Consider the following 14416-nt stretch of genomic DNA (forward strand, 5'->3'; position numbering starts at 1 on the left):
ATGCCTTTCCTTATTTTGAGGGGTGTCTCCACCATACCCGTCCCTGCCCCCCCCCCATGTCCGGCAGCAGAAGGGCCCTAGACTGCGGCCCTGGTACTTGTTGCTCTTCTGCCGGACGCCGCACGGAGCATTGGATTGAGCGGATACTTGCTACTCCTCTGCCGGGCAGTGCCGGCACCGGTCCCGCACCGACGGCCGCCGCACCGAGCGGGTACCTGTTGCTCCTCTGCCGGCCCCGCACTGAGCAGTGAGCGGGTAGCTGTCGCTCCTCTGTCTGCCGGCCAGTGCCAGTGCCGGCCCCGCACTGAGCAGTGAGCGGGTAGCTGTCGCTTCTCTGTCTGCCGGCCGGTGCCCGTGCCGGCCCCGCAGTGAGCGGGTAGCTGTCGCTCCTCTGTCTGCCGGCCGGTGCCAGCGCCGGCCCCGCACTGAGCAGTGAGCGGGTAGCTGTCGCTTCTCTGACTGCCGGCCAGTGCCAGTGCCGGCCCCGCACTGAGCAGTGAGCGGGTAGCTGTCGCTTCTCTGTCTGCCGGCCGGTGCCCGTGCCGGCCCCGCAGTGAGTGGGTAGCTGTCGCTCCTCTGTCTGTCTGCCGGCCAGTGCCAGTGCCAGTGCCGGCCCCGCGGTGAGCGGGTACCTGCTGCTGCTCCTCTGCCTGTGCCAGCCCCGCGGTGAGCGCCCTGTCCACCCGCACCGAGAGACGCGGCTGTGGCAGAGAGCGCGGCTGCCATTGGGCGGCCCGGGCGGCCGCGGCCAATCAGGCGTGGCGACACATGGGGATGACAATAAATGCAAGATGGCTGCTCATATAAATCCACGCGCTGAGCGCGGCTCCCCCGCTCGCAAAATACTCGTTTATCTTCACATTTTTATGCCATCCATTTCCCCGCCGCGTCCAGACGGCTGACCGGCCGGCGGCTGCATGTTATCGAGCGATCAGTCGAAGATCACAAGGCGATCGGGTCGGCGCTGTGCGGGTTTGCGAGTGTTTTGATCCCCTGCGTGATGGCGATGAATTAAAGCCCGTCTGCTGGCTCCGAACATTACTCGCCGTGTGGCCTCCCGGCTTTGCTGCTGGGACGGGCCTTGCCTTGCCCTGCCCTGCCTGCCCGGGCCGCCGGCCGCCGCCAAATGCTGGAATAAAGCCGACAATATTGGGCAAAAGAGAGACGGCGACTTATCTTGTGATACGCATTCTTCATGGCGGTTTCGAGGTTGGTGTTTTTTTTTTCAGTGCCTTCACTAAAGTAAAATGACAAGAGTGTGGAAGGAAAAGGCCTTTTTGATCCGGTCCATGCAAAAGGGAACGGTTGGAGCAGCATGGGGGTCCCCTTTCTAATTGTAAATCATAAATCTCTCATTAAACCTGTGAATGACTCCAGCAATAAGCTGGCGAATGACTGCGAAACTTTTTGTGTGCCCATTTTTAGTGTGGCTGTAAACACTAACATAGGCATCAAGGCCTATCCCAGAAATAATGACGAATGATGGTTGGACCAGCGAAGTCTAAGTTACTCTTTTTGACGGTGTAACTGACTTGGAGTGAGTTTTACATTACTGGTTGTATGTAGAAATCTTTTCGTGTTGGATTGCCACAATAGATTGATTTCGGTTCATCTTTTCATTCGTATTGACACCTACGGATAATTCGATTTGAGTCTGAAGGAGGGTCTCGACTCGAAACGTCACCCATTCCTTCTCTCCCGAGATGCTGCCTGACCTGCTGAGTTACTCCAACATTTTGTGAATAAATACCGGATCATTCGATCATTCGTACAACATAAATCAAAAGTTGTATTTGTAACATCAGGATTTTTTAAATTGAAGGATCTTGCTTTAAAAGCTATAAAAAAAATACAATTATCCTGTGCATTGCATTGGAAAAATATTTGGCCCATCTTGGTTCAAACTCTTGAGAATAAAAGTTGTCTTTCAAGTATTAAAAGCTCACATTTCCCCTGTAATTTCTACGTAACTGACACATTGAATAATCTGATCACTTCCTTAATGGAACACAGCCCTCAAAGTTAAAAAAAAATAGAAAAACAATGTTGGAAGCAATCAACAGATCAGGTGGCGTCCGGGGAATGCATCATCCGTAGCAGGAAGTATGATTTGACCATGAGTTTGACCATGACATCCTCTGCAATTCTTTTTGGCCTTCTTGAGGCTTATTATTAGTTGGATGTGTTAAGTGAACTCAACTCTTTAGTCTTTATCACAATATTTGTATTCAAGCATAATAATATGTCACCAATCTTTTGTTCAGTACCTTATGTTTGATACCTGTATATGTCATGCATTAATCTAAATTTGATCAAACAATTTTGGATAAATCTTTTGTACTCCCCTCTGTGCAGTCTGACTTGCAAATTGCATTTAAGGTCATAAGGAATAGGAGTTGAATTGGGCCATTCGGCCCATCAAGTCTACTCTGCCATTCAACCATGGCTGACTTCTCCCTCCTAACCCTATTCTCCTGCCTTCTCCCCATAACCTCTGACACCTGTACTAATCAAGAATCCATCCATCTCTGCCTTAAAAATATCCACTGACTTGGCCTCCACAGCCTTCTGTAGCAAAGAATTCCACAGATTCACCACCCTCTGACTAAAGAAATTTCTCCTCATCTCCTTAAAAGAATGTCCTTTAATTCTGAGGCTATGACCTCTAGTTCTAGACTCTCCCCTAGTGGGAACATCATCTCCACCTCCACTTTATCCAAGCCTTTAAGTATTAGGGTGAAAGCTAGAGGTTAAAATTAAAAACTGTATAATCCGGAAATAAAACCTTGTTTTAATCTTAAACAAAAACTGGACTGCTAATGTATAGTATAAGAAAATAATTGCAGATGCTGGTACAAATTGATTTATTCACAAAATGCTGGAGTAACTCAGCAGGTCAGGCAGCATCTCGGGAGAGAAGGAATGGGTGACGTTTCGGGTCGAGACCCTTCTTCAGAGTTGAAACATTCTTTTCAGATGATACTGCCAGATTCAGAATATTTATGCCACTTTGTTCTTTCATATTTTCAGCACTTTGGGTGTTATATATGGCAAGAAATTTTAACTTTTGATGATAACCCCTTCCTTCCTGACCAAATGTTTTATTCATTCTTGTGATCTGGTTTAAAATTCTAAGTTTTTTAAACAATTTTTGATTTCAACTTTTTAAAAGTAATATTCTAAGTTGTATCAAAGAGTAGTTTAGAGACTATTAAAGTCTCTTCTTTAGTAGAGACTAAATTAGGAAGAGACACAATTTGTATGTGTTAATTTTAAGCAATGTACAGTAGCTGTTTAATATGGAAGTTTTTCTTCTGTTTTTCTTCTGTTGGTATTTTAAGATTGAGAAGTACAAATAAAACTCTCAAGACAAAATTCATTTTTTAATGTACTACCCAGTCCATCCCTGTCCTTTACAAGTGGAGTTACATTTAAGTTGTGCAAAAAATATTTGAAGGGTCTCAACCCGAAATGACACCCATTCCTTCCCTCCTGAGATGCTGCCTGACCTGCTGAGTTACTCCAGCATTTTGTAATACCTTTATTCTTTGATGGATACTTATTCCTAAAAGGAACACAAAGTCATTGTGTGACTGAATTTATCAGTTGCTGGTGCAAGTTATGGGAGAAGTATTTCAGTCGTTACAATATTATTTGCATTGTAAATAAATGATATAACCCACAAATGAATACATTCTGTACAGTTATCACCATTTTGAGGTTGAATGTGATAACAGTAGAAAATCCCACAAACTATAATTTGGTATGTTATCAAAATTGGCTATGGTGATGTTTGTTGAGTGATTAAATACTAACTGGAACAGAGAACTGGTGGGATCACTTCTAGCCACCTGACCAGAGAAAGAGGAAACTAGCATTAACATCTCACCTGAAAAATATTAGAGCTGAGGTACTGCACTCGCTTAGACCTTAACTGAAATGTTGGCCTATATTATTTGCTGATTTGACATTATGATTTTAAGCCCCTCTCAAATTTGAGCAGAAAATATAAGCCAACTAGTCAAGAGCCTGAAATGATAATTTGGTTTCTGTCACCAGTTACTGCTCGCCAGTTGTTCAGATCTTCAGAGTCCTGAGTTTAATCCTGACCCCAGGTGCTATCTGCAGAAGTTGTACAATCTGACTGGATGGGTGTCTTCCAGGGTTTTGAGTGCTTTCAACATCCCAATGATACCGAGACTGATTGCGTAAAAAGGAGGCAAATGTCAAGTATGGGTTTCTTGACAAAGTAGACTGGTAGACTGATCCTGCAGGTTAGGACACATGAGATCCAGGTGAGCTAGCCAATTGGATACAAAATTGGCTTGATGGGAGTGGAGAGTTGTTATTTGGATTACAGGACTGTGATCAATGGTGAGCTGCAGGGATCAGTGCTGACTTCACTATTGTTTGTCATTTGGATAGGAATGTCGGTGGCATGATTAGTAAGTTTGTGGATGACACCAAAATTGATGATATATTGGACAGCCAAGGAGGTTATCTAAGGATGTGACTGGATCAATGTAAACAGTGAGAGCAAGTGTGAAGTGATGCAGAGTGAATGGCAGTGCTCTAGGGAGTTGTAGAACAGGGACCTTTTGGTACAAGTACATAGTTTGCTGAAAGTGGCAAATTTTGCCTTGAAGAAGGCAAATTACATGTTTCTCAGTTTCGGATGAGCGATTTGAGTACAAGAGTTTCAACTTCATGCTAAAATTGTACAGAGCATTGGTGAACCACACCTTAAGTATTGTGTGCAGTTCTACTTGCCATTCTACCAGAAGGGTGTGATTACGCTAGAGAGGGGGCAGAAAAGATTCATAGGGATGTTGCTTGGACTGGAGGGCATGAGTTAGTTACAACGGTTTTTCTAAACCAAAGGAGACTGAGGGGTGACCTGAGAGCAGTTTATCAAAGTCATGAGGGGCATAAATGAGACTGTGGAACACCTTTTCACACGGTATGGAAGTCCAAAATAAGAGGCCATAAGTTTAGGATGAGAGCGGGAAGATTTAAAGGGTACCTGAGGGGCAGGTTTTATTTTGCACAAAGGTGGTGGGTATCTCTTCTGCACCCTCTCCAAACTCTCCACATCCTTCACATGATGGGTGGTCTAGAACTGCACATGATATTGCCAATACTGCCTAACTAAAGTTTTATAACGCTGCAATTTGACTCCGATGCATGTACTCAGTGTGCTGACAAACAAAGGGAAGAATACCATTAGCCACCTTTATCAATCTACTTGTGTTGCAGCATACAAGAAGCTCGCAGTGAGGTAGTAAATTGCATGGTACTAGAAATTGAAGAGAAGGGAAATTGTACTAAATGCTTTGCTCTATTGAGGCTGCATGGACCCTATGGATGAATTGAGCTCCTCTGTCACTGTATAAAATAAAGTAGGGCAAAATGATGGAATGTAAAGCTGTATTGTACTTAAAATAAAAGCTTTGCTTTTTTGCAGGTTCAGAGTTAGATGAGTATAGTATTACCTCAATCACAAGTCTTGTCCAACGTTGTGTCTGTGATTTGGAACTATAAACACAACTGGAAATGCTTTTAGTTTCTTGTTACCTTTGTAGCAAAAGGAATCTTATTCTATATTTGAGAAAATGTTCCCATAGATTGTGCTTATTTAGCTCCTCCACAATAATTCAAACTGCTGGTGATGGATTGTTGCATTGACTAAGCCGATCTTTTGGTAATTTAGTCCTAAAATTTGGAAACCTGGTGGTCTTAAATGGGGTGAAATAAGTTGTCTCTTTCTGGTTTGTTTTTATTGTGAAGCTGAATTGTAATTTGATTTCAATAATATAGATGTAGAAGAAAATGAATTGAACATCTTCAATCGAAAACAATGGTTCAAAAAACCAAGGCCACCAACAGATATCTTTAGGAAATTCTTGGAAACTACTGGCAAAAGATTGTCATTGTACTTTGCCTTGTAAAATTTCAAAGCAGTGATCTGTTATTGATAAATCTGACACTTATTGTATGATGACCTGATGCAATGAATAACAGACTCTCTATGTAAGAAAATAACTGCAGATGCTGGTACAAATCGAAGGTATTTATTCACAAAATGCTGGAGTACCTCAGCAGGTCAGGCAGCATCTCAGGAGAGAAGGAATGGGTGACGTTTCGGGTCGAGACCCTTCTTCAGACTGATGTCAGGGGAGGGGGCGGGACAAAGATAGGATGTAGTAGGAGACAGGAAGACAGTGGGAGAACTGGGAAGGGAGAGGGGAAAGAGAGGGACAGAGGAACTTTCGGAAGTTAGTGAAGTCAATGTTCATACCACTGGGATGTAAACTGCCCAAGGGAAATATGAGATTCTGTTCCTCCAATTTCCGCTGGGCCTCACTATGACAATGGAGGAGGCCCATGACAGAAAGGTCAGACTGGGTGGGGGAGTTGAAGTGCTGAGCTACCCGGAGATCAGGTTGGTTAAGTTAAAGCGAGCTGAGCGAAGGTGTTGAGCGAAACGATCGCCGAGCCTGCGTTTGGTCTTGCCGATGTAGAGAAGTTGACATCTGGAACAGCGGATACAATAGATGAGGTTGGAGGAGGTGCAGGTGAACCTCTGCCTCACCTGGAAAGACTGTTTGGGTCCTTGGGTGGAGTCGAGGGGAGAGGTAAAGGGACAGGTGTTGCATCTCCTGCGGTTGCAGGGGAAAGTGCCCAGGGAGGGGGTGGTTTGGTTCAGAAGGGACAAAGCAGCAAGGGGTGGAGATGGGAAGATGTGGTCAGTAGTGGGATCCTGTTGGAGGTGATGGAAATGTTAGAGACCGTTCCCTCTAACTCCCTGGTCCACTCGTCCCTTTCCACCCTAACCACCCCCTCCCCAGGTACTTTCACCTGCAACCGCAGGAGATTCATCACCTGTCCCTTTACCTTTCCTCTCTCTAACTTCCAATAGTTCGTGTGTCCCTTTCTTTCCCCTTCCCAGTTCTCCCACTGTCTTCCTGTCTCCTACTACATCCTATCTTTGTCCCGCTCCCTTCCCTGACATCAGTCTGAAGAAGGAGCTCGACCCGAAACATAACCCATTCCGTCTCTCCTGAGATGCTGCCTGAGTTACTCCAGCATTTTGTGTCTACCTTCGATTTGAACCAGCATCTGCAGTTATTTTCCTACATTGATTATTATGGTTTGTTGCAAAGCTTTTGTCTTGTGTCATCTGGGAAAATTGGTCTCACGAGATTAGAACACATTGCACAGGTGATGTGATTCTCAAATGGAAAAGTAGTTAAGCAGAGGAAATAAAGGTGTTGTACATGATTATTGATCAATTTGTGAAGAAATAACTAGTAGATATCATTGTGGTCATTACTGGTCCAGCTGCATTTTCCACACCTAGTTGGATGTGAGGCGTAATGAGTCACACATCAGGGACAATTACATAGAAAATAGGTGCAGGAGGAGGCCATTTGGCCCTTTGAGCCAGCACTGCCATTCATTGTGATCATGGCTGATCATCTACAATCAGGAACCTGTGCCTGCCTTCTCCCCATATCCCTTGATCCCACTAGCCCCTAGAGCTCTAACTCTCTTTTAAATTCATCCAGTGAATTGGTCTCCACTGCCTTCTGTGGCAGAGAATTCCACAAATTCACAACTCTCTGGGTGAAAAAGTTTCTTCTCACCTCAGTTTTAAATGGCCTCCCCTTTATTCTTAGACTGTGTCGCCTGGTTTTGGACATACACAAATACCGCCAAGCCAATTCTTACACATACACCACCAAGCCAATTACTCAAACTGGCACTAATTTAGTTCCTTCATAATAATTTGAGTTGCTGATGAGGCCTTGACTGAGACTATCTTAATTAATCTTGTTCCAAAAATTTGGAATCTGGTGGTTTTGAGTGGAGTGAAAATTTTTCAATGTTGAAAGAAGTAGTCTATGTCAATACTCCATGGTATTCTAATGAATTTGAAAATGAAAGTATCAATCATCAACCAATTCACTGCAAGGCTCTGTTCTTTCTAAGTATTTTCATGTAAATATATTTGGAGAACCAGCGTAGCGGATAAAGTTGCTTGTCTCTAAAACGACTAGCGCATCTGCTTGGTATAGTGATTGTATGTAAACTTGTGTAACAAAATGTATGGATTACATGATTAAATGGATTAGATTCAGTGTCTACATCGAAAATAGTTCTTAGGGTATGTTTAATTGAGTGCAATGACATTGGAGCCTTAACATTTTGAGCTAGCTTTAGGCTTGAAGTCCCAATTGCTGCCAGGCAAACCATACTTGGAAATTGTAACGGCAATCTCTAATCGCATATTGAAGTTGAAAGGTATCCTCAAGAAAAAACTGCAGGTAATCATAAGTGCCTAATTGTGCTCATTTTCTTAGTTTAGTTTAGAGATACAGCAAGGAAACAGGCCCTTCGGCCCACCGAGTCCATGCCGACCAGTGATCCCCGCACATTAACACTATCCTACACACACTAAGGACAATTTTCACACGTATACCACGCCAATTAGCCGACAAACCTGTACGTCTTTGGAATGTGGGAGGAAACCAAAGATCTCGGAGAAATCCCAAGCAGTCGCAGGGAGAACATACAAACTCCGTGCAGACAGTACCCCGTAGTTGGGATGGAACCCGGGTCTCTGGTGCTGCATGTGCGGTAAGGCAGCAACTCTACCGCTGTGCCACCGTGCTGCCTGACACTTTCTGTGCCATTACAATTGCTTTGTGGTGTATAGGGGGTTAGAAGTGTCTAGCTACAGTTCTTTGGGTTTATGAGACTACTTTAAGTCTTGCCACGATGGCAAAGGAAATTGCTAGCCAAATCATGATCCATTAAATCTGACCTTTTGACACTTCCACAGAAAGTTTATACAATGCCTGCACTTTTTAAAATAAGTGATCTAAATGCATTAAAATGTTTACGGTTAGAAATAGTTCAAATGTTTTGCAGTAAATAACTTTCATGTACCATAATGTAGCAACAAAAATATTAATAGCTATTTTTCTTTTCAATAGGCTTGATCGTCTCTTCATTTTACTTGATACTGGTACCACACCAGTAACTAGAAAAGCAGCAGCTCAACAATTGGGTGAAGTTGTTAAGCTCCATCCACATGAACTGCATAACCTGTTATCCAGAGTAAGTGGACAGATCAAAATCAATTGATTTAAAAATATATATTTGGCTGACCTGTGACGAGTGAAAACATGCATTACAAAAACTAATTTTATAATATTTAGTAATCGTTGGTAATCTTATGTACAGGCCATTCTCTGGTAACTGTTTCCATTTTTATAGATGTTCATAATTCAATATTGTCTGTAATTCAATATTGCACACAAATTACTCGAGTGAATAATTATGCCTCCACAGTATAGTAATGAATGACATCAAACATACGCAAGACCGATAACAAAACAATTTGTTGGGGTGGGGGTGAGAAAAAGAGAAGAAACTAGTTCTGAGTTTTGATGGAACAAACATATGTATGCATGTCAGACTTTTGAAATTAATAATATCATGGGAACTCTGGTGTGAAGGGATGTCCATAAGTCGAGCATTCTTAATCCTGGGACGGCCTGAAATGGTAAATAAAATATTTTCAATGGCACAGATTTTGTAGTTCTGTGTTTCAATGTACAAGTTGAATGTCGATTTTGCATCGGTTCCAGAGCCTTTCTAGATTATCCATTTTTCTGGACCAACATAGGTCACATGATAATGAAACAACAATACACCCAAGCCCGCTAATGACTCCCCTCCCGTGTCTCCAAAGTACCATGGAGTGCCGGAAACATAAAAATAAATATAAAATCTGACTGAGATGGGAATAATTTGCCAACGCAACCCTGGCTCCCAATGTTTCTCAGGCCACTGTGGCTTCCGACCGACTCACACCAGTGAGCCTCTCACCTGCTGCTGTTTCTTGCTGTTGGCGGTGACTTTATCCGCTTGACACTGCTGCCTGCTTCTCCGTCGCAGTCCAGTTGGCTTCTCCCCCCTCCCCCCACTGACCATCTCCTCCTCCTCCCCTGGAGTCGCCGACAAACACCACCTTGGAAGCGAGAGCAGGTGAGAAGGGAGGGAGCTCCACGGGGTCCAAGCGCAACCTGTCATTGGCAGCGGCCTGTAGAAAGCTTGTCCTGTCGGGGATTACAACGTGAGCCACAACAATAGCCATGGGAACCGTTGAAGAAGGGATCTCTGGTGCAGACCAGCGGCATCGGTGCCTAGTTTTAAAGTGAAACAACAAAGTGCTGGAGTAACTGAGTTGACTGAATCAATCTGAGGAAAGATCCTGATGTCACCCCTCCATGTTCTCTGGAGATCCTGACCCACTGAATTACTCCAGCACTTTGTGTCCTTTTGTCTGTTAACCATCATATGCAATTATTGGCAATAACGGACACCACTCCCTCCACTCTGGTCTGTTTACAGTAAACCTTTGTTATAACGGACCATAGCGGAGGGAGTGGTGTCCATTAGTGCAGTTGGCTGCAGGTGATGGTTAATAGATAAAAGGACACAAAGTGCTGGAGTAATTCAGCGGGTCAGGATCCCTGGAGAACATGGATAGGTGACATCGGGATCCTTCCCCAGACAGTTGCTCCAGCACTTAGTTGTTTCACTTTAAACCAATGCGGCGATGTCGCTGGTCTGCACCAGCGATCCCTTCTTCACCGGTTCACACTGCTGTTGTAGCCCCCACAGGATGCGCTTTCTTCAAGCCGCTGCCAACCACAGAACGTGCTAGCTCACCGTGGGGCTCCCTCCCCTCTCACCTGCTATCGCTTCCAAAGTGAAGTGTGTCATCAACTCCAGGAGAGAAGGAGCAGCGTCGGTGGGGACGGGAGAAGAGGCCAACTGGAGAGAGCGACAAGATATGCAGGCAGCGGTGGTCGAGCGGGGAGCAGAAAAAGCCACAGCTAACAGCAAAAACAGGTGACAGGGGCTTGCTGGTGCATCTTGCGTGTTGGGAGTGGGGTCGGAAGCCGGTGCTCCAAGCGGCCGGAGAGACGGTGGGAGCCAGGGGTGGGTCAGCAGGTCATTCTATTCAGTCGTTCAGTCATTTACTTTGTCACCACATGATGAGTTATTTGCATCGCTTTCTATGTAATCAAGATGAAATCGTTTGAGCTGATGTGAATCTATGTTTTTTTGTGATTGAATCCTGCTTGAATTAGTTTGCTTATTTTATGTGCTGGAATCCTATGTGAATTTCTAACCATTATTTTTTTTATTGTGATCATTAGTCTTTTTTTGTTGCTAGATTAAATGTTTTTGTTTAAAAAAATTTAAACCACAAATAAACCAATGCCAAAAAATAAACTTTAAATACTGCTGAGGAAAAATCAGGGCTAAAATAAGTGTAATTGCTTAGAAAATATGCTTAGTGTCTCATTTCTTTTTAATGGAGACTTTTTTCTAAGTTTATTTGTTATTTCTGCTTCTACTTTAACTCTGTAGGTTTTAAGTTCTAATTTTATATGTGATACGAGTTAATCAGGAACTGCTTCCCTTCTACTGATTCTTTAATGTGATTGGCTGCTTCTGCAGCTTGATAATATATTGCTGGATGCCAGGAATCCTGTTGAGCATGTATCAGAATAGTGGAAATACCTGTCACATTGCAGGCTTTCCACAAAACCTTTTTGCAATTCATTGACAACGAATTCTGAGCCAATATTTTTCAAAAGTGACAAATTTGAAAAGGATTGGTAATTGCGCAAAGCCAATAATGGGATGCAGATGGTGGTGCTCGTCATAGTCATACAGCACAGAAACACGACCTTTGGCCCAACTTGTCCATGCTGACCGAGGTGGCCTGTTTATGTGAGTCCTATTTGCGAGCGTTTGACCCATATCACTCTAAACCTTTCCTATCCAAGTGTCTTTTCAAATGCTAGTATATTGCCTGTATGAACCATCACCTCTGGCAGCTCGTTCCATATACCCACCACCTTCTGAGTAATAATGTTGTCCTTTGCGCTCCTATTAAATCTGACTCCACTCACAACTCTATCTCCTCTGGTTCTTGATTGCCCTAACTTGGGTAAAAGACTCTGCATTTACCCTATCTACCCTGGGTGAAAGACACTGCATTTACCCTCTGTACCCTGGGTAAAAGACTCTGCATTTACCCATTCTACCATGGGTGAAAGACTCTGCTTTTAGATTTAGAGATACAGCGCAGAAACAGGCCCTTCGGCCCACCGGGTCCGTGCCGCCCAGTGATCCCCACACACTAACACTATCCTTCACCCACTAGGGACAATATTTTTTAACATTTGCCCAGTCAATTAACCTATATACCTGTACGTCTTTGGTGTGTGGGAGGAAACCGAAGATCTCAGAGAAAACCCACGCAGGTCACGGGGAGAACGTACAAACTCCATACAGACGGAGCCCGTAGTCAGGATCGAACCTGAGTCTCCGGCGCTGCATTCGCTGTAAGGCAGCAACACTACCGCTGCGCCACCTTCTGTACCCTGGTTAAAAGGCTCTGCATTTACCCAATCTACCCTGGGTAAAAGGCACTGTGCATCTATCCTATCTACCCTTGGTGAAAGACACTGCGTTTACCCCATCTACCCTGGGTAAAAGGCTCAGCATTTACCCCATCTACCCCCCTCTGATTTTGTATACCTTTATGAGATCACTCTTCAGCCTCCGACTCTTGCCTACCACAGATGTTAGGCTGGTAAACACAAAATGCTGGAGTAACTCAGCGGGACAAACAGCATCTCTGGTGAGAAGGAATGGGTGATGTTTCGGGTCGAGACCCTCCAGACTGAGCAGATGTGAGGCTTGTTCCTAGGCTTTTCCTTCCTTGAATAGACACAGCATAAGCCACATACCAGTCATTCGGCACCTCGTATGTGTCTAATGATGATTTGTATATCTCGGCTAGAAATCTTACAATTTCTTCTTCCCCTTCTCACAGCATCCTCTAATATATTTGATCGGGCCTGGCATATTTATCAATGTTCATGCGCCTTAAGGCATCCAGCACCTCCTCGACTGGGATACAGACTATCCTCGAGACATCTCCATTAACTGGTCCAAGTTCCCTGGCTTTCATGTTTTTCTCCACTGTAAAAACAGGAAAAATCGCACCGAGGAGCTTTGTCCATCACCTGCGATTCCAGACATAGATGACCACTTTGTTTTCTGATGGACCCTACTCTCCCTAGTTGCTCTGTTTTGCTTAAAGTACATACTAATTTTATCTCCAAGATCAACCTCCTACCTCCTTTTTGCCCTTCTGATTTCCTTAAATATGTTCCTGTTCTTTAACACCCCTTGGGATACATGTGATGGCAGCTGTCTATATCTGGCCCATGCTTCCTTTTTCCTGATAAGAGCAATTTCTCTCATCAAGGCTTCCTTACTCCCAACAACTTTGCCCTTCACTCTAACAGGATTTATCAATATCAGTCTTTGAAAAGCAGCCCTCTTTCTGGACGTTCCTTTGCCCACAAACGACCTGCTCCAATCAACTTTAGCAAGTTCCTGTAGAGGACCGTTAAAGTTGGGCCTGCACCAATTCAGAACTTTAACGTGTAAACTAGCTCTGTCCTTGTATATAATAATTTTAAAGGTAATAGAACTGTTTCCAAAAGGCTTGCCCACTGACACTTTAATCACTTACCCTGCCCAATTCCCTAAAAGCAGGTCATGCTTTGCCCTCTCTTTTGTTGGGCTCTTTACATGTTGCTAAATGACTCCTGAACACATTTGACAAATTCCACCCCCTCTAAACACTTGGCACTATGGCTGTACAAGTCTATATTGGGAACATTAAAATCCCCTGCAAATGACAATCCTATATGCCTTGCAGCTTCCTGCAATCTCCTAGCATATGTTCTTCTGATTTCCGTCGACTATTTGGGAGCTTTTCGTACACTCCCAAGTAGGGTTTTGTTCTGATTCTGTGTCTGACCAGCCGTGCATCACTAAGATCGATAATGGGGCTGTAGATATTATTGAAGGGCTAGTTTCTGTAATGTATGACATTAATCAATGAATCTGATGGAAGTTAAATATGTATGATTCCATATTTTGTGAAATTATTGAATATTAGAATTTACTGTTGTACCTCAAATCTTTTTCCCTATTTGATAAAATCATGGCTCACCTAACTGCAATCTAAAGCCTGTATTCCTGACTACACTGATAACCTTTCACCTCTAAAAAAAAATGGAATACATCTCACTGCTTTTAAAATATTCAATGACTTTGCTTCAGCCATCCATTGAGAAAGAAAATTACAATGGCTTGCAAAGCTCCCAGAGAAAATAAAAATAACCGAATTGATCTTAAATGAGTTATTTCTTCTATTTAAACCTTGACCCTTTGTTCTAGACTCGCCTACAAGAGGAAACATCTTTTCTATATCCACCCATATATATCCATCCTTCTATATATAAGG

The 14416-nt window shown here is 43.6% G+C and overlaps 1 protein-coding gene across 2 annotated transcripts in view; it reads left to right on the top strand.

The window, feature by feature from the left end:
• The first annotated feature begins 465 nt into the window (after positions 1–465).
• Positions 466–14416, top strand: part of btaf1 (BTAF1 RNA polymerase II, B-TFIID transcription factor-associated) — a 119023-nt gene continuing 105072 nt past the window's right edge. For both annotated transcript variants that reach the window (XM_078413707.1, XM_078413708.1), the window contains exons 1-2: positions 466–1209; positions 9000–9123. In XM_078413707.1, the coding sequence (XP_078269833.1) occupies positions 1196–1209; positions 9000–9123 (138 nt within the window). In that variant the 5' untranslated portion in view covers positions 466–1195. The remainder of the gene's footprint in view (positions 1210–8999; positions 9124–14416) is intronic.

Source organism: Rhinoraja longicauda, chromosome 16 (genome assembly GCF_053455715.1).
Source record: "Rhinoraja longicauda isolate Sanriku21f chromosome 16, sRhiLon1.1, whole genome shotgun sequence".
Classification (NCBI taxonomy): domain Eukaryota; kingdom Metazoa; phylum Chordata; class Chondrichthyes; order Rajiformes; family Arhynchobatidae; genus Rhinoraja; species Rhinoraja longicauda.